This window comes from Halichoerus grypus, chromosome 12, assembly GCF_964656455.1.
Source record: "Halichoerus grypus chromosome 12, mHalGry1.hap1.1, whole genome shotgun sequence".
Classification (NCBI taxonomy): Eukaryota; Metazoa; Chordata; class Mammalia; order Carnivora; family Phocidae; genus Halichoerus; species Halichoerus grypus.
In genome coordinates, this window is record NC_135723.1 from 82,926,756 (window position 1) to 82,952,342 (window position 25,587).

The 25,587-nt window shown below is 38.8% G+C and overlaps 1 protein-coding gene across 1 annotated transcript in view; it reads left to right on the forward strand.

Annotated features, from left to right (window-relative positions):
* SND1 (staphylococcal nuclease and tudor domain containing 1) overlaps nt 1-25,587 on the forward strand; it is a 407,421-nt gene that overhangs the window by 159,398 nt on the left and 222,436 nt on the right. The window contains exon 12 of the mRNA XM_078059536.1: nt 22,891-22,991. Within this exon, the coding sequence (XP_077915662.1) occupies nt 22,891-22,991 (101 nt within the window). The remainder of the gene's footprint in view (nt 1-22,890; nt 22,992-25,587) is intronic.

Consider the following 25,587-nt stretch of genomic DNA (forward strand, 5'->3'; position numbering starts at 1 on the left):
CACTAAGTCTAAGTAGACTTAACTATTTTCTCCACGATTGAGAGAGTGAAAGTGGTATTGACACTTTACAGACACAAAGCCCCCCTTCCTTTCCTTCTCTCTCTCAACCCTCATTGTTGTTTTCCTTCCTCCCTCAGTTTATTCTTCCTTTTCCCTTCCATCTCTCTGCCTTCCATTTTCCATCCCCTTCCTCACAGGTGATTAGACCTTCAACACGAACAACTTCAAAATTCTTAGCTTGTAGTAGCTCTCATTTTCCAGTACACACACCCCATCTGCCATACTGTCTGACTTGGCCGTTGCAGTGGATCCCTGGGACCTTTCTGGCCTTAAGAGGAAAAAAGTGATTTGCTAAATGTCATTTTTTCTTGTTTCTGTTCTTCCTCTCAGCAGCATGAAACTTGGTTCAGTACCAAAGTTGATAGAGCATTCACTTCTCTGAAGAAGGTCCACTTAGTTTGCTTGATGGTTCCAATTTCTCCTTGGGCTTGGGTCCTCTTGGATGAACACAGAATTTTCCAGGATAGATAATACTGTGGTATATTTAAGACCCCTGAGTGCTTTAACTCGTTTCTTACTGTTTTTGGAATAGGGAAAATATGAATGAGGAAGCAACTGTCAGTTACTTTTTTTAGTCTGGATTTCCCTTCCCTGAAGGATTCTATCTAGTTGATGGGCCAGGGTATGGATGTCCTTGCTAGGTGCTCTAATGACACCTCAGCTTGGTGCTGCCCTAAGTACAAGTACCATGTGAGGTGCTTGAAAATTGTATCAGCTAAAAAAAGAGTAACAATTTGGGTGACTTCAGAGTCATCCAAGCCTGTTTTCCTTGCATGGCACAGCCTCCTGGAATTCACATTCAGGTTTGTTTCTTCCTTGACTCCATGTCAGCATCCCTGACCCCACAGTCCATCTCAGCATCCCTGTCCCCCCATCCTATGTGTCCAGGGTGATGTGTGGTAGTGCAGGGTTGATGGCTTGGGTCCTCGTTTTTTTCCCCTTCCTTCAGAGACTGCGCTCTGCATTGATGTGATTTCCATGACAAGGCAAAGATACTTTTCCTTATAGGATTTCTTAAATTTAATTTTTAAACAGTCAGGAAGACATAATTTAAAACATTTTTGTGGTTTTATTTAACAAGTTCCTTACTTTAAAAAAAAATAGATGTAGATATCATTTTTAGAAAGCACATATATGGATAAAGCAGTGATTCTTTTTTTATTTTCTCCTAAAGATTTTCATAGTCAAATCAAGAAACTAAATGCTTTGGTTGCTTCATTTGCTGAAATAGACACTTTAAAATCATTTGGCAAGAAAGCCAGTACGGAAACCTGGGATATTTTTTGACAGACTATTGTATAAAATAGGCAGACATTTAAATTAGTTCACATATCTTTTATCTTTTGGACACTTTTATTTACTAGAAAACTAGTAATATTGATTTAAGTTTTTCTTTCTTTGGTGTGGTATTCATGTCTTACTTTAATTATTTTGAGTAGGTAATCTGTTTCATTTGGTTCAAAACTCAAATGATAATAAAGGGTATACAGCTGGAGGCTCCCTTTACCCTACCCTGGTCCTTTGCTGATTCAGCTTCTTCTTAAACAAGTGTTTTTACTACTTCCTTGTGATTCTTCCCAGAGGTATTTTAGGCCAGTATAGGCAGATGTTTATGGGTAGGTGGATATTCTTCTCCCTTTTTACACAAACAGTTAAAATTTTGTATGTATGACCAAAAATAGTATCTTTGCGTTTGTATTTCACTTTTACATGCTTAAAAGTACTAAATGGTTGCCGTTGTTGATCTGCACAGTTTAGGGAAAGCTTACACTTTTCCAGTGAAATTTCATCCTAGTTTTCTATGTGACCATAATTTTCCTTGAAAATGTAATTGTGAATTCTGCTAATATTGGTGATCTTGTCCCTTCTATCTTGGTTTTGATACTGAATTTTGTTTTTGCTGTTGCATTACAAATAACATTTACTGCCCATGTTGTCACAAAAGCAACACTAATTGTTCTATTCTAAAAAAAAATTTTTTTGGGAAAAAAAAATTAAAGCAAAAGGAAGCAACCACCCAGGGGTAGCATCTGTTAATACTTGAGTGTATATATTCCAATCTTCTTTTTATGTATTTGGGTATTTGCATAATTTTCAACTTAGCTAGTAATTATGGTACTTACTGTTTTGTAACCTTCACTATGATGGTTTCCCTGTGTCATTAGACTTCTACATGAGGTACTTTTATCATTTACTATCAAGTGAATGTTTAATCAATATCCTAATGTGGCTATTTGTAGCGGTTTAGCATATGGACTTTGGAACCAAACAGACATGGGTTTGAATCTCTGGGGTAGCATTACCTAACTCAGGCCTGTCATGAGCATTAAGTGAGGTAATGTATGTTAAGCATTTAGTGCAATGCTCGGCATATCGTAAGACCTCAATCAATAATAGCAAACTACTGAGTCTGGGCTTGGGAAAATTAAGAACAGGGAGCAGTATATACTATGACAAATAAAATGACCTAGTTCTATTCTGTGTCCTGATAAGATTGATAGAGAAAGGGAACCGAAAAGGAAGCACTAGGGGGGAGGGGAGGAATAGAGAGGAATCCTTAGGAGGGACAGTAGCCAGCACTTTTATTTTCCTTAGGTCCTGTTGCCTTCAAAACCAGTCTAACAAGATTATAGTCTGTTGTTTGCCGTTTTTCGGAAGATTGTCTTTTTGATCTCCCAAGTGCTTATTGGCCCTGACTTGAGTTGGCCCTGGCTAGGGTCGCCCAATTTAGAGAGAAAGTAGGAGTGGGCCTGGGTAAGGAAGAGCTTGGAGAGAACTCTTAACATCCTGTTTTCCTTCTTTTCTGAGAATTCTGGTACGTTTTTCACAGCCTGATAGAGTTCCTATGGGAACTGGCAGGAGATCTGAGAGAATTTAATTTACTGTGACCCAAAGGAAGGGAAATAAAGAGCCAAGTATGCCCCATCCAGCAATTCCCCCACCCCCTTTTTCCTAAAATCCCAAACTTGAAGCTCAGAATTGAGGTGTCTCCTCCTAAACTTACCTATCCAATCATACTGTTTGATCATCAGTTAGAAATAAACATTCGCTACCCTGCGTCTCAGCTCCCCAAATGAAAGTTCAATTAATTAAATATTTCAAAATAGTATTTATTTGCAGCTTTGACACATTTACTTTTAAAGGCTGGATGGTTGAAGAGTAGTTAATTCAGATATTCATTAAATTTGAGGTAATGCTGTGAAGCGTGTTTGTTTCTAAGTCCATAGGCAGTACAGTTTGTTTACAGTACTGCACCGGATATACTTCAGGTGAGAGTTTTGTTATGATTTGTATTATAGAGTGGTTTTTGGTTCCTCATATCTTAGTCAGCACTTAAGCAATTAAGGATTTACCCTGGTGCTAAGTATGGGGTATATTGCAAACAAAATGAAGTAGAAATACTGCTTTATTTATTTTATTTTATTTTTAATATAGGCAAACTGGTTCTACAGATACAGTGTTATATTATACTGTCGTTTTTCCATAGTGTCACTTGTGTTACCACTGATCCGTAATGGCGTCCTTTTTACAATTAAGTGCATATTAACCTAAATTTTAATTGAAATAAATGACCAGATTTTATTTATATCCTCAGCATTATTGTCATTTGTTGTCCCAGAAAAATTATCTGCCAGTTTGAATTTGTCATAGAAAGGTAGTTATAGAAAGCTTCATTTTTAGGAAAGTAGTGAGGTTTTTCCTTTGTTTTTATAAACATCTAAGCCAAGTTCCCCAATGTAATTAAATCTATTTCTCTCCTTGGTCGTTGCACACAGAACAAGTGTTAGATGCCACCTCTGTGATTGCCTTCATGTTATCTGAAACTTCATAAGGCTTTTTCTTTTAAGGACTAAACCAACTTGGGTTTTTCCCTTTGGCTAGATAGCTGAGAATGTGAATTCCCATCTTTACTCATTTTCACTGTGTTAATCACTTTATCTGGCTTTGTTGTTACTCTGGTAGAACTAGCATTCCCACTACTAGGAAAAGATGGATTCCTTTGTAGTTTCCACAGATACAAATCTCTTCATGCATTCCCGTTTTTATTTGTTTAAGTTTGCTTTAAAAAATGAGGAATGGAGTGTCTTCGTTTTGGATAATTCTCACCATCTTGCTAAGGTTTATCATCCTGTCCCTTTAGTTCTTAAATTTGAAAGCTTTTCAAACCTCTAGTGAATAACCCCGTTGACTTCCATCTTAGCTTGTGATTTGCCAAATTTTTTATCTGTGTTTCGGGTGGGGGAGGGGGAATACGTTCTACAGTTACCATTGATTTTTAAGTTATTCTTGAAAATAAGAAGTTAGGAACATAGCACTGAATCTAGTCTCCCCTGTTATTGGTGACATATAGCTTACTGCTTTCCAGAAATGTCACTAATGTTACCTTAGATTATACCTTAACTATGATCTCTTGCTTTTCTTCTTTTTTTACTCTTTTTCCTGGTTATAAAAGCAGTGTATGTTCATTATAAGTTTGGAAAGTATAAAGAAAAAATAAAAGTATTTCAAATTACTGTAAACATTTTGGTTTTTTTTTTTTAACTTATATGTGTGTCTACTGGAATCAATCTGTATGACCTTATTTTTTTCAATTTACTGTGTAACCTAAACAGCTCCCCACATCCTTCAATTAACTTATTTATTTATTTATTTATTTTGTGGGCAGCAAAGCAAGGTTTATTGAGCGATAGCAAAAGTGATAGTACAAAGCTCCCAAGGAGGGAGGATGCCCCAAGAGGGTTCCCCCTCAATGAACTTCTAATGTAGTAATTTCAATGACTGTCATTTAATTCCATGATTGTATGATAATTTATTACTCCAGTTGATTCATCTTAAATTTTTAGACCTATGGTAGTGTGGTTTTATGTTTTAGTAAACAGGCTATACTGTATAGTAGAATCAAATAGATTCCCTGAGCATACAGAATCACACCTGGGAGGATATGAAGTTTAGGAGAGTCATTCCATGTCTATTAATTGATGGTATTGAGTATTTTTTTTAGATAGAATTTGGTCATTTAAGAAGTGTACTAGCTTTCTCCTCCTTCAGTCACGTGCATTTCATCTCATTCAGAAAGTCAACTTTGTGTTTCCTGAGATTTTAATTCTCTAATGGGAAACTTTCATTTTACTCCTTTTTTTCTACATTTCTTTTAGCCTGGTTCTAATGCTTAATTTTTTTAAAGATTTTATTTATATTTATTTGTCAGAGAGAGCGAGCGAGCACAAGCAGGGGGAGCGGCAGAGGCAGAGGAAGAAGGAGGCTCCCCGCTGAGCAAGGAGCCCAATGCAGGACTCGATCCCAGGACCCCCGGATCATGACCTGAGCTGAAGGCAGACGCTTAACCAACTGAGCCACCCAGGCGTCCCTAGTGCTTAATTTTTTAACCTTCCATTATCTTCTTCATTATTTAAAAACAACATAGCAACAAAATAGTCTCTGTAATTTTATTTTTGCTTTGCTTGTATTATAGATTAGTGGGGATAGCTTAAGCTGGGTAGGTTTGGAGGAACCAGAGTCAGTAACAGAAGCTGGAGGCCTCGGGCTCTTAGCCATCTCATGAACTACCCGTCAGCCACCTGCTTTGTATCATCCATTTATTTTAAGAGTAGCTTCTTAAATGACTCAGATTGGGAGATTTCGGGGCTGATACTCACTAATACTCACAATAATAAAGTGAGTATTCTTAGTGACTGACATCTGCTAAAATTCCTGCAAGTAAACATCCTAGACTGTCCCTCTTAGACTGTCATTCTCTCTAGGCATGTAACAGGCTTAATTTACTGAAATGGCTTCATGTTACTCTGGATTCCTGTTCTTGGACTCTCAGATTTTATTTGCTCTGATATTTAGGATCTCGTTGTAACTCTTTCATTGAATTGCTGTTTAAATTTGGAGAATTCATATAACTCCACTGAATCTGCTTTCTCTTGTATAGTGTCATGTGTTTGCCTTATGGGATAACTGTGGTCCCTTTCATTCTGATTTTAAATGGCATTCCTTTTACTTTATCCCTTAAAAGCTCAATCAATTAATTAAGAGTTGGAATTTAAAAAATGAATCTTTATATAATAAATACAAATCTTAATCATTTAAAGAAGTAACTTACTATACAGGTATATTTTCTATTTCTACTCTTTGTAAGCTAGCCTAATTCCAGATTGTATGACTTTGCCATTTTATATTGCAGAAGGCCACTATTGCATAATTTGGGGACATATTATTTAACCTGTCTGAGTAACTGTTGTTGTTCCTGTGTCTTCCTTCTGCTCCACAGCCCAGCCGCTTACAAGCAGCTAAAAAAAGTATTCTCCCAATGTTCAAGAAAAGCAAAAATGAAGAAAGGGGTGGGGCTCTTGCTTACAGATATTGATCAATTACTAATAAATTGTGGAATTAGTAAAAATTTGTTATATTCATTCTTTTCAGATTTGGGAGTTGTCTGTTAGATCAATACCAGTTAATTCACCTCTGTTCTCCCTGTTTGTTCCAGATCAGAGTATCTCAAACATGCACTATTTCTTATTAATTATGGGATTTTTTTTTTAGACTTTTGAATCCCATACTTATCATTGAATATTTTATTGATTTCGTTGCTAAATTATGTTTATCTTGATGTTTACTTGCAGGAATTTTAGCAGATGTCAGTCACTAAGAATACTCACTTTATTAGATATGATAAAGCATTTCAATTTATAACCTTCTGTTGGTTATAACCATTTCTTTTGCAGATTATATTTATAAATGCATCACTTTATTTAAACGAAACCTACCTATGCATACTGGTTTATCTTTTACAGTGAAAATAAGGATCTTATTATGGACCAATCCTTTCTATTTCAGCACTTAATTAACCTGAAATTTCAGTGTTGTTCTTTAATGTATTTAATGTGTTACTATTTCGTTTGATTTCGCGCGTGTGTGTGTGTGTGTGTGTGTGTGTGTACGTACATATATATGTAGCAGTTTTGCTTGGTCTTTTTCTTTTTCTTTTTTTTTTAAAGATTTTATTTATTTATTTGACAGAGAGACACAGCGAGAGAGGGAACACAAGCAGGGGGAGTGGGAGAGGGAGAAGCAGGCTTCCCGTGGAGCAGGGAGCCCGATGCAGGGCTTGATCCCAGGACCTGGAATCATGACCTGAGCCGAAGGCAGACGCCCAACGACTGAGCCACCCAGGCGCCCCGCTTGGTCTTTTTCTGATATACTAAGTTTGATTTCTATTTCCTGTATCTAGTGGTTGTTCTGAGAGGTACTCTTTAAATGATTGGGCTTTAGATGATTCTTTTGAGATTGTTTGAGAAGTCTCTCCTTAGGATAGTTTGCATGAAGATCTTGGCCAGTGGTTGCAATAAAGTTTTATTGCAATAAACCTCTATTGCTGATTTTCTAGTATCATCTTGGTGGTTGTGTCAGGAGCTGCTAGAAGTTTTGGCTTTGTTCTTATTTCCCATGAAATTGTCTGAACTTGTGTGGTAATTCTGTATTTGACAGAATATTTTAAATATCATTACTGTCTTCTTAGGTTGGTCTTTCAATGAACAGATTAATTTATAACTCAAAAAATTATCTAATGAGTAAACCAACTGTCCTGTTTTTGAGATGACATCTCATGAGCAGAGACTTTTTTTTAATAGCACAAGAACAAAAATTCTTTCCATGCTAAATTATGGAGAGTTCATTGGGTCTTTCTGTTTATTCCTATACTCTATGCTGTGGAAGAATTTCTCATTAGTTTTTCCATTGTGGACTCCAAGAGGTGGAGGCAGGAGAGGTATAGGTCAGCTGGTAGGAAGAGAATCACATAGAATTACCACATGTGACACATCAGGGAGCGATGCATCGCTCTGTGTACCAAGGATGTAGTCAAACAGGCTAAGTAATGAAGATTAGGAGTCCTTGAATCCTGAAATATAGTCCAGTTCATTTTAAATGAGTTGAGTGTGTGCGAGAAAACTAGAAGCACACACAGCTGGTGAGAGGGTAAAAGCCTATAGGGATTGTAATTTTTGGAAGAATCTTTACATACTCTATATCATTTTTTGGATCCTAAACAGTGGTGCTGTGCAGTTTGTCCTAACCAGAGGACCTGTTGTAGGGAAGTTTGCATTCCCGTGAAGTAGCTGCTTGATTAGTTGATTATTTGGACCATCCCCTGAGACTTAGGCACCAAAAGATTTCTTCCTTCTTACGAAAGAGTGGCTTTTTAAAAAAGATGGATTTGGTTGAGGTTCTCTGAACTGGATAAATTAAGAGATTAAAATAGTTATCTTATACGATTTGATTCTGAGGGCTTACCTGTGTTTGTTAATGATAAGTCTTCTGCATATGCCATCAGTTGCTCTCTCAACTGATTCTCAAGGCACTTTATGGTGTTATAAAAAATAAGATTATTGTTATTATAATAAGATCTTATTAAAGCGGTTCTCTGTGCACTTTCTCTTATTATGGCTGCAATCTCAAAAGCGTATCTTCACGGACAAATGAAGTATGGTATACACACATAGTACACATACTCTGCCATAAAAGGACATCAAGTGCTGATTTGTGGAACAACCTGGATGAACATTAAAAGCGTTAGACCATGTGAGAGAAGACACAAAAGACCACTTACTGTACGTTTCCATTTATGTGAAATGTCCAGAATAGGCAAACGCAAGGAGATAGTAGATTAATGGTTCCCAGGAGCTAGGGGAAGGGGGGAACGGGGAGTGACTGTTTAATGGATAAAGAGTTTCTTTTTGGGTGATGAAAGTGTTCTGGAATTAGATAATGGTGATGGTTTACAGCGTTGTGAATATACTAAAACCCACTAAATTGGTATACTTTAAAATGGTTACACTGGTGAATTTTATATAAATTTTATCTCAAAGATGAAAAGGTACATCTGCATGTTGGTGGAATGGCTGCTGAATGAATCATGAGAAGCACTTGGTATTTGTTTCTTGATGCTATTGCTGGTTGGCATTTCACCCAGTGAGTTAAATAGTGGATAGTAGGGGTGGCCTCTGAAATATATGAGGAGTCCTCTCATTAAGGGAAATCCATACTTGCGCAGTGACTTGATAATTCATGGAAAGTGCTGTAGGATAATCACCTGTAAGTTCCCATTTTTAGTGGGAATGCAAGACATTTGGTTAACATGTGTGATTGATTCCATTCACTTTTGTATGTTCACCATGTTTTATCTAAACCTGGTTTCGAGAATCTCCGGCTCTCCTTTTTGGAAACTAGTTACTAGATTGTTGCCCAGGTGTAGATAGCAAGCCTTATGTTTTGAGATTCTCTGTTAGATACAGACTTGAATGTATGAGTTAGAGGTATAGTAGAGCAGTGACTGGTGGCAGTTTATTGGTACACCAAACATATATCTTACCATATTTGAGTATTTTCGGATTATTTGCTGCTATGAGACAGTGTTCCATTAGCACTAATTCTTGGCTCTTGATGTCACAGCCTTCGCTGATCTGTGCAGTACATTATACTAAAAAAGGAAACCCCATGGGTTGACATCAGGTTTTGTTGGCTATCCTGTGATGATTTAGGGAGACAGAATGAAGTCAGTTTGTTGCAGTGGGAAATCTGTGCTCCCTGTCTGCTCTACCAGTGGGAAGCAGGATCAGGGCATGAATTAGGGATGGGGCATAGCCCTTCAGACAGTAGCTGTTGGCCTTAGAACTAAAAAAAGAACAGGTTAGCCTGCTGCAGAATACTGGAGCTTAGTGCATGGTCAGTTGGTAGAGTAATATTTTGTGTCTTTGATCCACTGTTCCTCAGCTATATGAAGGGCTGCAGCTAGGTGTAACAAACATAAACCAGTAGCATCAGACTTGTCGGTGATCGGCGTGCCAAAATGCGGTTCCTTGTTACGTGACAAGTAGAGAAGACATATGGCAGGCAGGTGGTGGCAGCAGCATCATTATCAGCTCACAGCGAGACTGGCAGTTCATTTGCAGATAGTGATGCCCACCTGCCATGGAAACAGTACACCACTGGGCACCCGGAAGCCCTCATGATCGTGTCCTTCTAACAGTGTTTAGCCTGCCCTGCATAATTCTTATTGGTTGGCAGACACTACTGAACAGTGACACTGGCCACAGCCTGGGAACTAGTGTGATGAAATATATATTCAGCATTGAAGTGTCTGGTTTGAGCAGGCCAGTTTGTCGTTGTTGTTGCTCTTAGTAAAGGTACATGTTATCTTTTATATATTTTATCGCAACTAACCATTTCTTAAATTTAATCTTATTTTTCCTCTTCCAAATGTAACTTACAAATTTTAATCTCAGAAATTTATGGTGTGAAAAACCGAATGTACCCTATAATTGTAGGTATATTCCTACAATTTGTTAGGTATATTCCTCCGGATTATCTTTCTATCCGTGTCCTGAATTTCCCCAAATAGGATTATATTGTATGTACCATTGCACATTTGCTTTTTTGTTTGGCCATGTTTCCAAAGCAGAGTATATAGATCTCCCTTGTTTTCAACAGCTATGGGATATTTACTGAGAAGTGCTGGAATATACTAGTGGAAAAAAAGAGCTATGGCCACTACCAACTTGGAACTCGTGGGCTGCTATGAGAGATAGACCACAACTAGTAATTATGCTTTTGTGCTAAACTACCATGAATGCAAAGGACAGAGGCCTTGCACATACATCTTTGTTTCTATAGACTAAATTCCTTAAATTGGAATTGCTGGGTCAAAGGACATCTACATAATAAGTGTTAGTACAGTTGTCAGTTTGACCTCCAAAGATGTTATACCAATTTAGGTGTCTGCCAACAGTGGGAAAATAGCACTTAGAGAAGCACATGAAAATTGAAGGCTCATTAGACAAAAGCATGGGCAGTAGTGATTAGATTTAAGTGGAGAACCAGACGGAGGTGGAAAAATTATAGTGGGATGCAATGAAAATTCCCCCAAAATCTACATCTACGCTTGACAGATCTCTAAGGGAGGTCTGTTCCTCCTGGAGGAAATGTGTCCAAACACAACACATCCAAAATTATTTGACAATTTTATAAGAAGTCAATGAGCTGTCGATTACTCTTGTCTTACTCTATGACTGCTGCTGAGAAATGGTGGAGCAGGTAACAGTTAGTTAGACTTGTAGTACCTAGACATGCAGCTTGAATTGGCTTTTCTTTGTCGAAATCAGGAAAATACATAAAGGTATTTCATATCCTGAGAGGGGTGGAATAATGTGTCTTCCACGACTGTCTGAGACTGCTCCTTTATTTAATGGGTTATTGGACATAACTTCTCATTATTATTGCCTTTGGGTAAACATCTGTTTTCTGGGAATGTGATGGAAGTATCCTTTTGAGATTCTGGAGTTGGCTAGGTCTGAGGTAAGAGTTGTCTGACCTTTGCCTGGCTCGTGCTGCCAAGTTATTGCCTAATGGAATGTGTGTGAGTAGAAAATCCTAAGCAAAACAAAACAAAACAAAACAAAAAACACATATTTAATTGTGGTAAAATGCACATTACAAAAAATTTATAATCACAACCATTTTTAAGTGTACTGTGTGGTTGCATGGTAATATACTCAACACTACTAAACTCCAGAACTTTTTTGTCTTGCAAAACAAACGGTGTACCCATTTAACAACATCTCTCCATTCCCTCCTCTCTCTAGCCCTTATCAGCCAACATTCTGCTTTATTTCTTTGAGCTTGACTACTCTACATACCATTTAAATGGATTCATACAGTATTTCTTTTTGTGACTGGCTTATTTCACTTAGTATAATGTCCTTGGGGTTCATCCAAGTAATAGCATGTGTCAGAGTGTCCTTCCTTTTTAAGACGACCTATATCCTATTGTATGTATGTACCACATTTTGTTTATCCATTTATCCATCAGTGGACTTTTGGTTGCTTCCACTCTTTGGTTATTGTGAGTAGTACTACTGTGAACATGAGATACAAATATCTGACACCCTGCTTTTAATTCTTTTTTTTTTTTTTTAATGATTTATTTATTCTTTACAGAGATAGTGTGCGAGCAGGGGGAGGGACAGAGGGAGAGGCAGAGAGAGAAACTTAAGCAGACTCCATGCTGAGTTGGGGAGCCAGACGCGAGGCTTGATCCAACAACCCTGAGATCACAACCTGAGCCAAAACCGAGAGTTAAACGCTTAACTGACTGCGCCACCCAGGCACTCCCTTCAGTTGAAGATATCCAGAAGTAGAATTGCTGGTTCTTACAGTAGTTCTGTTTTTAAGTTTTTGAAGAACCTCAGCAATTTTTTACTTCATGTCTGTGATAAGTTAGCAGTGGAGACTGGGGCACTAAGAGTCTCGAAGACTTGTCTGTATAGCTGCCCAAAGCTTAGCTGCATGAATTTAGGCAGTTAGGTATGCAAATAATGCATTTGACCTAGGTTTATCGTCCATTTTTATGTTCACCTGGTTTCCAAATATGTATTTGTGGGCTGGAGAGTTGACTATATGCATATAAACTATTTTTTGTTGTTGTTTTGTTTTGTTTTTGTTTTTGTTTTTTTAAACAGTGGCTGCATATAAGTCAAGAGACCTGGATTTGGAGGTGGACACAGATGCAATGCAGGATGGTCTTTGATGAGTCTCTGTGTGTAGTTTCAGGCATTGACCTTAGGTGTTATTGCTCTGTGCACGCTGTGCCTTTGATCAAGGAACTTGGTTTCATTTAGCAGGCCTCTATCTTCTCTGTGAAATACAGGGAGAGGGTGGTATATCTAAAGGAAGAAAGACTTACGATGTTAACATCTGTTTATCTTGGAATCTTTTCTTAGCATCAAAACCAAGAATAATTTATATAAATACAGAAGAGCTGTATCCTTTGGCTATATTTCTTTGTGCCATTGGCAGGCATTCCTTAAGAATTATTATATTTTTCTTCATAATTCTTCTTGGAGGTCATAATACACTTCTTTTAGTTCAGTTCACCATTCTACCTTTGGCCTTTAGTTAATTTGCCTCAATATGTATTTCCTTTGTCTGAATGCCAGCTCACGGGCATGCTGGAGAAATGGGTGTGCTTGGAACGGTAGTGAATGCAGCCTGGCTTTTCTATACTGGCTCTGCTCACCCAAGCAATACCGAGCCCCCAGAGCAATAAGGATTCACTGGAACTCTTGACAAGGTGAATATGTTAGCCCCCACTTTATTGCTTAGGTTCCGCTGTTTGTCCTATTGGTGAGTGGAGACATTTTCTTCATAGACTGGCATATATTTGCAGAGAAAATGTAACCTTTTGTTTTTATCCATGTCTTAATAATATCTCCTTTTCCCCCAGTAATTCTTCTTCTCAGATGCCATTAAGCAAATCCTCTTTCTTCATATCCCTGAGCCTTTCAGTTTTATTACTGCTGTTGTTTTAAAAACTGAGTGACATTGTGTGTATTCTACACAAAGGCATAAGGATCTCTGTGTATTTGTGCTGCTTGTGTGGCTGGAACTCCTCCAGGGAGAGTTCTGGACGAAATGATTTAATTTCCCCTGACTGCTGCTGACCTTGGAAATTTTGGACACAGATGCCTGTGACTGACACTTGTGCAGGGGAGAAAAAAAGACCCTCATGCAACTTGCATCCTCTAGAAGAAAGCAGTGGGAGATGGTAGCTCTGATGAGGAATAAGAAGAACCAGGGGGAGACACTGGGGACAGTTTCCAGTATTACTTGTGGGGCCTCAGCATTCTTTGTTAGGGACACTGTGGTATTACAATTAGGTATTGGGTTGAGTTACATCATGATACAGTAATGAATAAGATGATGGAGCATTCGTGCAAACACAGATTATACTTTTTACATTCATTTGCATGCTTGTAAGGGCTGAAGATTCTAGAGGATTAATGAAAATACTGGCAGCTGTGAGGTTATTTTCATATAGTGGTCTCTGTTTTTCTGTGATCCTCATCAGATTTACTTGAAATATTTTCAGTTGTCAAAACTGTATTTTCGAAACTGTATATGTGCCGTTATTTACCTCATACATAAACTAAGGAATATTTTGAGACCATTTTAATGTTATGGTTGTCAAGTCACTACTTCTAGAAATCTTTACCAGTCTCTAATGGGTCCTTATATAAAATGTTTTCACATGTATTTGTGGATCTCATGCCTGTGTATGCTTTTAATTAAATATTTACCAAACTGAATGCTTATCAGGAAGCAGTGATGTCCACTTAAACGGATGCTTAATGTCAGTAGAGACTCTCAGCATCTCCACAGGCCCTGTGTTAAGCTGGATTTCTGCCTTTCCTCTCAAAACAGATAAAAGCATCTGCCCATCCAGCAGGGTGGTGGGGGGTAGGGAGTTCATTTTGTCAGAAATACATCAAAATAAAAATGCTCCTTGCCTCTGTGCTTACACAAGTTTGTAAGCCCACTATAGGTTAACATTCCATTGATGAAACTGGAATATGCTCAGAATAGTTCTAACTCTGTGGGGGAGTTGGGAAGGGTGATTGTAGATGGGGGAGAGCAACATAAATATATGTGAATAAACAACCAGCCTTAGCACCTAATTACAGTGATTTCAAAGTGGGGGGGAGGGATGTTACACAGTACAGCTAGGCTGGATTGGAGAGGTAGGAAGAGAGGATTTTTTTTGTTTCCTTATCTTTGCAGTGTAGATGTATAATTTTTTGTCCATTACCTGTAAAATTGCTTAGGTTATCCAGTTTGGCCTTCTGCAAAAATTTTTTTAAGAGAGATCTGAGCTCAGCGATATCCTAATGAAACATAAATTTCAGCTTTTTGATTGTGGTTATATAATTAAATAGTTCACATCTACCAATTGCTCATTTTTTTTCTAGTAATATCAATCAATACTGAGCAGAAGTATTAATCACCACTACAAAAGCAGATATTTCCTTAACCTGAATTTCTAGTCACCGTCAATCTAGTAGAATAAATTCCAACCACTAAGGTAAAGAATTCTAGAATTATGTCAGCAAATCAAGGATAAATAAAACTCGACCATTGAAATGGTAGAAGTGATTGAAAAGTATCTTCATCAAATACAGAACGGAATATATTTTACAATGATAGTCATAAATTAAAGGTTTTTCCCTTTGTACAAATTTAGTCTCACATCCGAAATTGTTTTTAGGAACTGAAAGTTCCAAAGCTTTCTGGTGTATTCAGGTAACAGATTTTTTAAAAGAAAATGAATAAACATTTTGTTTTTCATACCATGTTTGTTCCTATTTGGTTTCAGAGTGTTTACAGGGATTCATAAAATAGAAGATAACAAAAGCTCCCAGGAAGAAATGGAGAAAGTTAGAATCACAATAGGTAGGATCATGTAATAGAGGATGAGGCTAAGACTCTTGTGCCTTAAGAGAGAGTCTAGGTGTCCTCAGTCCAGTGTGGTGACTAGAGCCGCATGTGTCTTCCAGGCACTTGAAAGGTGCATGGTCCGGATGGAGATGTGCTGGACCTGCAGAACGCACGCCGGATTTCAGTGACTTCATATCAAAGTAAAAATAATCTTGGGGCGCCTGGGTGGCTCAGTCGTTAGGTGTCTGCCTTTGGCTCAGGTCATGATCCCGGGGTCCTGGGATCGAGCCCCACATCGGGCTCCCTGCTCAACGGGAAGCCTGCTTCTCCCTCTCCCGCTCCCCCTGCTTGTGTTCCATCTCTCACTGTGTCTCTCTCTGTCAAATAAATAAATAAAATCTTTTTTTTTTTTTTTTTAGATTTTTTTTTTTTTTTTTTTTTTTATTTTTTTTATTTGCGAGAGAGAGAATGAGAGACAGAGAGCATGAGAGGGAGGAGGGTCAGAGGGAGAAGCAGACTCCCCGCTGAGCAGGGAGCCCGATGTGGGACTCGATCCCGGGACTCCAGGATCATGACCTGAGCCGAAGGCAGTCGCTCAACCAACTGAGCCACCCAGGCGCCCCAATAAATAAAATCTTTAAAAAAAAAAAAATAATCTCAATATCTTTTTCATATTGGTTATTTGTTGATAGGATGTTTTGTATATTTTTAGTTAAATAGGAAATGTTATTAAAAATAATTTCATCTGTTTTTCCCTTTTTAATGTTGCTACTAGAAAATATGAATGTACATATGTTGCTCTTAGTTGTGATTCATGGTCTTTTTGTGACCCCGTGCTGTCTGGGAGGAGGTAGGTTTGATGTCCTCTTTGGGGGTGGAGTGGCTCCACGAGTGCTTGCATCTGAGTAGCGAGCTTGGCTGGGAGGTAAGCTGAGAGCGTGCCCAGAAGTGGACCAAGAGGCGCCTCCTCAGCAGTTTGTTTTGAAGCTCATCCTATATCTATGTGAATGGGTAATTAAAATTTGTTTGAAAATAGAAAAATATGAGATGTATATATTTTTAAATTAATACATAAGGTGCTTTTTAGCAGGGAAGAAAGATTAAGCATACATAAATATTGAGGAGTATTATGGAAGGTACTATTTTGTCCAGACAAATGGAGACTTGGTCTCTTTGTTCGTTGTCTTCCTAATTTAGTAAGGCAAGGAGTATCCTCTTAAAATATCTATAGTTAACCTATTAATTAATTGAGATTATTCCCCACACTCTGCTTTAATTATCTTTGGTAAATAAAATCTTCAATAACTAGTACCTACAAAATTAATCTAGAAAATGTGTAAGTAAATACTAAATAGTGTGTCATTCTTTAAAATAAGCCCTACTTATCTCTAAGTTGGGATGAATATGTATGAAGTACATATTCTTGTTTGCTGTGGCTCCTTAAGGAGAAAAGTGTATTTAATTGAGTCTTTCTACTTAATGATTTCAGTAGTCTAATGATTTAAGTCAACATGCATCTTATTTATGCATATATGTATGTATTCATGTACTTATTTATCTCACATACACTTATTTAGCACTAACTTTGTGCCGGGCTCTCCAAGAACATCAGTACATGTTTATCTAAACATAACTGACACATAGAGCTTACTCTGAGTCTGGCCCTGTTCTAAATGCCTTGTGTTTATTAATGCATTTCTTCCTATAGCTGTGAGATAGGCAGAGTTATCCATGTTAAACTGAAGCATAGAGGAGTTAGGTAACTTAATCCAAGTTCACACAGCTCTTACGTAGAATCGCTGGGAACCAAACCTTGCGGCCTGGTGGCTTGAGTCCATGCTCTTATTTAAGCTGCGTAAAATAGTTTGTTCTACTTACTTTTGTCTTCCGGGTGCATTAGCTGGACTTGCCCAGACGGCGATGTTGTCTTTTCTGGGGTGCATAGAAGCTTTTCATAACTACCTGGGAATTCTGTCATGAGAGCGATGGGGGTCATTTAAGAGCTTATTTCCAGAGGCAGGGTATTTATTACAGCTCTTTGTGAATTTATGATTGGCCATGGGGAATAGTGGGTGGGATTATATGATAATTATGCAAAATAGCCTTACATAACAGCCCTAGTTATATTAATACTAAACTCAGGCTGTGACCTGGAAATGTTGTGGATATGCAGTTGTTTTTCCTCCCTTCCTTATCCTTTATACATGGTTCAGATTTTGTCATTTTGTCATTTCATTATCATCACTACCATGAAGTCTATGAAGTTCTTTGGTAGTTTGGCTTTTTGAGAGATCAGTTGGATGAAGAATATCCATCCATAGATCCTCAGAATTCTGTAGGTGTGGCCCAAAGCTATTCTGTTGAACTAATTTGCTTTCATGCTTTATAAGAGATTGTGATATAAATTTGGTCTTAAGCTTTCATTTTCATTTCTCTGAACAGTCCTTGAAAGGAGTACTCTACAATCTAATGGACCAAGGATGAATCAAATTAGATTGCCCCCGTGCCCTTTTTTTTTCTTTGAAAATGTGTTTGAGAGGGCGCCTGGGTGGCTCAGTTGGTTAAGCGACTGCCTTCAGCTCAGGTCATGATCCTGGAGTCCCAGGATCGAGTCCCGCATCGGGCTCCCTGCTCGGCAGGGAGTCTGCTTCTCCCTCTGACCCTCCCCCCTCTCATGCTCTCTCTCTCTCATTCTCTCTCTCAAATAAATAAATAAAATCTTTAAAAAAAAAAAAGAATTTCTGTAAAAAAAAAAAAAAAAAAAAGAAAATGTGTTTGAGAAACAAATAATATGGGAAATTATATGTATTTTGCTTGCTTACCCGGTTACAGGAATGGCTGTGATTAAAGCTTTATCATGATTTCAAAATACCCCTCTCCCCTCTCTTTTAAATAAATATATTTTTGTCATATAAAACAGCGGAAAGGTCAACAACCTGACATAGTAGTCCTCAAAATTGAACCTTCTCATTTCAAAGGTGTCCTTTAGAATTTTATGTCTGAAAGGGCTCCTGATTACATATATCCATACATGCAATAGATATTTACTGTATACCTTCCTACTCCTGTACAGGCCCTGTGACAACAGTGTTAGTGAGTAAAAGGCATGACCTGCCTTCTCCTGGAGCTTACAATCTATGTGTTCCAATATACTGTAGTAAAGGTAAGGTAGGAATTACAAAGGCCTAAGAAAAACGCCATATAATACACCATACTTGGCTATCTTGGAATTCGAGAGTTCAGTGACTGTAAGGTTCTAGTCTAGTGCTCTAAATTTTCCAGGTGAAAAAGTGAGATCCAAAGTTGGGATGTGACTCTTTCGTGAGAGGTAAGTGGGACCAAGCAAGAGCCCAGGGCTCCTTGGGGTCATTGCTGTAAAGAGAGATCAGAGATCAGGCCCTTTGTGTTATGTACATGTTAAATACTTGTATACTAAACATTCCAGCAGTATCTTTGCTTGATAAATGAGGAATCTATCTGCATTAACCTGCTACTTTTTAACTCCTACCATTCCGTATGTACTTAACCCACAAGCACAAAACTAAAGTTATGATTTATTCAAAGACCTTGCTAAGATTTACAGTTTTAATTGAAATTATTTAAATTGTGGCTCTTTTTTAAGTGATCGACAAGTCAGTGATGAGTATCTAGAGATAGCTTCAAGGTACAGAAACAGATCTCAGAATCCACAGGAGAGGGACATAAATGCTAATTATAAATTGACTTTAATTCTTGGTTTGTCATGGCTGCCTGCAGGTGTGTGTCTTGGCTGTGGGCTGTTCTCAGGGCCTCATTTGTATTTGAGGTTTACTTTAATAATATTGCCTCCCAAAGGAGCTCTTTTTTAATCTCTTACTTGCAGTTCTTTTCCTAGATAAAGGAAGAAAGTAATTGGGAAATGAATGTAATTATTGATTCTTTAGGTTATTGAAGATTAAAGTTTTGTTTGTTTGGTCTTCCCACTTATTTTCCTGGAAGTCAGTTTTGGGAATACGGTGCCTTTTGGCCTTCTGACCTGGAAGATGGACAGGTGTTCATTTTTGTTAATTATCATTCCCCCCCCACCATCACCACCACCATTACTCACTTGGCCTTCTGGATGAATTAATGCTCTCTTCATAGAGAGCTAATGTTACTCTCTGTATTTGCATTGAAGAACTGCTATCCCACTCCTGTCTGCTGAGGTAGAGGCTTGGCTTTGGCAGGTGCAAGGTAACCTTGAGATTTGCTTAGTTTATTTTTAAGCAAGGATGAATGTTTCCATTGTAACAGAATTGTGGGCTTGAGCTTGTTAAGTGGATCAGGTGAGAACACAGATATGTGGACCTCTTTCCTCACTTCCACATAATGTTTGACTTCCCACCAAGTGCCCCCAATTCCACCATATTCTGTGGCTATGCCCTTTTTAATCTTAGCCCTGAGTTCCTTTACATTCCATGGTATGGGCACCCTTGAGGTTTAGCTCCTGTACACTGCCGATTAACTGTGTGATTTTGCCATGACTTAAGCAGATACCCAGGGGCTCTCCTGGCTCTCTTCCTGCTTCTGTAAGTTAGTTGAGGGCCTTGCCAGTATACAGAGTTCCAGGGTGTGTCACTGCAGACAACTTGGGGACAAGCTTTTCCTCTCCGAGGGATTTGAGTCAGCCATCCTTCTGTTTGTAGCCCCTCTCGTTCCTTGGCCTGTCTTTGGCCTGTATTAACTCTGGCCAGCTGCATACAGGGAAACTATTAAAACCTCTGTGAAAGAGGGACTAGTTCTTAAACCCCATCCCCGCCCCTAGTCTGATCATATCCCTCATAGGTACCCATCTCCTTAGCTTTAGACAAGTTGATGAGACCTAGCAATAATTCCGGTATATACACCTGACTTTAGGGACCTTCTGTATATTCTCTTCTTGTCTGTCTTGTTGTGTTATGACAGTACTTCTCATAAGAAAGATTTACCTTACCTTCAGTCCTTATTTGGCTTTCTCTCTGGTAGGGCTCCCTGTTGCTTTTAAACCATGATTTAGATGGAGCGTTCAAGTGAGTGATCTGACAATCCGAATTTTGAGGCAGCTGTCCTTTTCAAAATTTCTGTATTCATTTTTAAAATGAGTTTTTGAGGAACAGACAGTTTGAAAGGATTTTAATCGTGCTCACCAGCACTGTGGCTGAACTTGATGTCTATGCAATATGCTGTCTTTAAGCTGATCAGTGGGAACTAAAGACATGTTTAGAAAACGAGATTCTAGACTTTCTGACTATGAGGATGGCTTCAGGATGCTTGATCCAGTATATTTTCTTCCATGCAGATATATAAACCTTGGCCATGGCCGAAACCAGGCATGTACCTTAGTTCTGTAAAACAGACACTGCGTGTTTATTAATGGATACCACATACTTGTTTCTTCTTAAATGTTTTCATAAAGATCATTGCTTCGTATGTCCATATCCATATAATGTATATTAGGATTAGACAACTTTCTCATTTTAAGTTCCTAGCTTCCTAACCTATTTGTACACATACACTTTTCTTCATTCGAAATTTAAAGTTTTTCTAGTCCATTCAATCCTTTTGTTTCCCAAAACTTCCTAACTTCAACTGTATTGGTCCTGTGTGTAGTTAGCTGTGTCATTTTATTGACATACTGTGATACTTGTCCCGAGCATCCTTGTGACTGTCATCTTGTTTGTTCTCCTTGATGTTTCTTAACTTGGTTCTGGAACAGTTATGGTAGACTGAAATTACATGCAGTTTTTCTGTAGAGGCATTTCATATTTTAAAAAACAGATCTTCAAGGGAGTCTGAAAAGGTTAAAGAACTGCTTTACATAATGTTATCTAGGACTCCTGCAGGAATATTGCCAACCTCTTTTCTGTCAAGTGGAATATCCGTGGGACCTTAAATGTTTGGCCACTTGTCTTTCTCTTTTGGTATCAGTCTTTTAATTTTTTTTTTTTTTTTTATTTGATAGAAAGACAGCAAGAGAGGGAACACAAGGGCGGAGTGGGAGAGGGAGAAGCAGGCCTCCTGCCGAAGAGGGAGCCTGATGCAGGACTCGATCCCAGGACCCTGGGATCATGACCTGAGCCGAAGGCAGACGCTTAACGACTGACCCGCCCAGGCGCCCCAGTCTTTTAAATTTTTAGAGCAGTTTTAGGTTCATAGCAAAACCGAACAGAAAATAGAGAGTTCCCATTTATGCCCTACCTCTCCACAAGAACAGCCTCCCCCACTGTCACCATCCCCCACCCGAGTGGTACATTTGTTATAATTGACGAACCTTCATTGATATATCACCACTTAAAGTCCATAGTTAAATCGGGTTCACTCTCGGTGTTCTACTTTCTCTGGATTTTGAGAAATGTATGATGGCACGTGTCCATCATTATTGTATGATACAGAATAGTTTCCCTTCCCTAAAAAATCCCCTGTGCTTTTCCTCTTCATCCCTCGCTCCTCCCTCTGACCCCAGCAACTGCTGATCTCATTGTCTTTATAATTTTGCCCTTTCCAGAATGTCATATAATTGGAACCATACAATATGTCAGTTTTTTTCAGGTTGGCTTCTTTCTCTTAGCAATATGCATTTAAGATTCCTCTGTCTTTTTATGGCATGATAGCTCATTTCTTTTTAGTGCTGAATAATACTCCATTATCTGGATGTACCACAGTTTGTTTATATGTTCATCTACTGAAGGACACCTTAGTTGCTTCCAAATTTTGGCAGTTATGATTAAAGATGCTATGAACATGCTTATCCAGGTTTTTGTGTAGACATAAGTTTCAACTCATTTGGATAAATACCCAGGCGTGTGATTGTTGGAACGTATGGTAAAATATGTTTAGTTTTATAAGAAACCACCAAACTGTCTTTCAGAGTAGCTATGCTGTTTTGTATTCACACCAACAGTGAGTGAGAGTCCTTGCTGCTCCACATCCACGTCAGCATTTGTTGTCAGCATTTAGATTTGGGCAATCCTAATGTAGTGGTAGCTCAGTAGTTTTATAATTCATATTTCCCCAGTGATACACAATGGAGAATATCGTCGCCATCTGAAGGTCTTCTTGGGTGAGATGTCTCGGTCTTCAGCCCATTTTTAAATCGGTTGTTCATTTTCTTACTATTGAATCTTAAGACTTCTTTGCATATTTTGGTTAGCAATCCTCTGTCAGATAAGGCTTTTGCAGATATTTTCTCCCAGTCTGTGGTTCAGCTATCTTTCAATTGTTGTTTTTTAAAATGTTTAGGCCAGGGGCGCCTGGGTGGCTCAGTCGTTAAGCATCTGCCTTCAGGTCAGGTCATGATCCCAGGGTCCTGGGATCGAGCCCCGCATCGGGCTCCCTGCTCAGCGGGAAGCCTGCTTCTCCCTCTCCCACTTCCCCTGCTTGTGTTCCTGCTCTCGCTCTCTGTCAGATAAATAAATAAAATCTTAAAAAAAAAAAAAAAGTGTTCGGCCTGGAAAATCAAACTGGGCGAGGTGATCTTTCACAGCCGGGCAGGCACATGTGGCTGCTAGTGAGCTGTGTTGCAGACTCTCAACCTTAACTTCCTTGATTCTTTATTTGCAGGTCAATGTGACTGTGGACTACATTAGACCAGCCAGCCCAGCCACAGAGACGGTGCCTGCCTTTTCAGAGCGGACATGTGCCACTGTCACCATTGGAGGAATGTGAGTGTCCTGGCCAGCAGGGACTCAGCCAGAGCTGCAAGTTGTCCTCAGTCACGTCTCTCCTTTCTTTTCTCTCTGATTTGCTTTCTGTTGCTCTTAACACAGTGCTGCTTAATTATTATGTCTGTGTAGTACTTTACATTTGCAAAGCATTTTATAATCATTCATTAGCTAATCATATTCTTTTATTGTTTAAGATTTACTGGGCTCTGTGTGCTTGGCACTATATAGCATACATTATTACTATTAATAATGCCATTTATTGTCAGGCCCTAGGTACTATCCAACATTAGGTGGAAAAATTATCTGCACATTCGTTTAGGAAGTTCAATTATAGACTACCCCCCTCCCCCCAAAAAAAGGGAGGGCAGGGGAAGAAGAAGGGTTCATTGGACATTTTCTTTATACAGACGTATGTTTTCATTAGATAATGGGGCCTTTCTCTTTTGTGCTGGCCATATCCTGTTCTGTTCCAAAGTCTCTTGGGAACTTGGTTGATGAACAGTCTTTCAAGGGAGGTATCTGACGGGGGAAGGAGGAAGCCTGCAGCCTGCTGGGCCATGCTTCCACAATGAATATTAAAACAGTCAGTCAGTCCCCAGTAGCAGTTCTTACTCTGCGTAAAATATACCAACGTGATAATTGTTTCCATTTCTTTTTTTTTTTTTTTAAGATTTTATTTATTCATTTGAGACACAGATACAGAGAGAGAGCATGAGCAGGGGAGAGGCAGAGGGAGAGGGAGAAGCAGGCTCCCCGCTGAGCCAGGAGCCCAATGTGGGGCTCGATCCCAGGACCCTGGGATCATGACCTGAGCTGAAGGCAGATGCTTAACCATCTGAGCCACCCAGGCGCCCCAGTTGTTTCCATTTCTAGTTAACAATCTTAAGTGCTGTTTGTTACCAAACTGGTATTTTTCTTCTCTTTTAAGGGGGCATAGTGGAGGAGAAGAAAAGAATAGGTTTCCCATCAAAACAGGGATTGTCTTATTGAAAGTACAATGGAGCCCATTAGGAGAAATACCTCTAAGCGACAGCATGCCTTTGAAAGGAAAGAGGATCTTGCAGCTAATGTACCTTCCAGAAGCTCTCATACCAAAGAGGAACCTTTTCTGCTCGTTCGCTATCACACTTCGGCAATAACTATTTTTGGTCACTGTTATCACTCCCTATATTTATATAAACATTACTGTTCACACAACAGTTAGAGACTTTGTGGAGAGGAACTCAATACAGGCTTTTGTTGTCACTACCTTAATACCATCACAAGTGACAGGCTTTATTAGAAGTAGAATCTTGACAAATCAGATAATATTTTTGACATGGGAGAGACTAGGACATATTTTGGTCATTTTCCTGTCTGTATAAGTTGCAGTAATGATTATTATCACTTTGTCACTACTTCTTAGGAGCTGGATGCATGCTACTCTATTATGGAGAGCTGGAAAGTTAGTATTCCTATATATTAAAATTTTAACTGTCACAAACAAGGAGTCATATCAGTAAATAACTGCTCCTGCTATCTAATATACTGGTACAAGCAACAGTGTCACTACTGTAAAAATCTACATCTTTATTTTTGTAGATGGTTTCCACCCATGTTTAACAGTCCGTTAGAGTAGGTTATTTCATTTAGTTACCACTGAGGTGTATTCTTAAAGTAAATTCACACTGCTTAAAATCTATATAACCTGAGTGTGTTACAGAGCTTTTTCTTTTTATAGGACAATTTGAAACAGCTAGTTTAAAAATTCCATAGTAGGGTGTTGTGGGCGTGCTCCATGCCATGAAACCTTGAGGTTCTGACTGTGTTGATCTTGGCTTTGATGGAGATTACTCCTTCAGGCTACCATGCCTTTCTGCAAAGGTTAGGTGACTCTCTGTTCCAACCAAGGTTTTGGTCAGATTCTCAAGCCTTCTTCATAAGAAAGTATCAATCTTTTTTTCAGTTTGGTTGGTTAACACAAGTTGATGGGTCTTAATTGACAGACAGCATTGACTATCTGTACTTCAGGTTCGTGCCTGGGATGATAACCTTGACCTTTCTCTACCTCTCAGTTCTTTTTTTTTTTTAAGATTTTATTTATTTGACAGAGACACAGCAAGAGAGGGAACACAAGCAGGGAGAGTGGGAGAGGGAGAGGGAGAAGCAGGCTTCCCGCTGAGCAGGGAACCTGATGCGAGGCTCGATCCCGGGGATCCTGGGATCATGACCTGAGCCGAAGGCAGACGCTTAACCATCTGAGCCACCCAGGAGCCCCTACCTCTCAGTTCTTGTAACTGGATTATAAGAAATACTATTTTTGTATGATTTACCAAAGTATTTACCAGCGTATTGATTCTTCTAGATACCTAAATTGTCTCCTTGATTAGACCAGCCTAGCAGGGTGCCTGGGATGCATTATGAGTTTCTTCATAGAGTTGTTTCTACTAAACTAGACTTTGTGAAACAACTGCTGGGCTGCCTTCAGGAGAAATAACTGAGATTTACGGATACTTTTGAGACAAACTCTCACTAGACCGTAAGCTCCCTAAAGATAGGGATTTTTGTCACATTCCCTGTTGTAGTCTTAGTATTCAGTATATAGTAGGAGTTT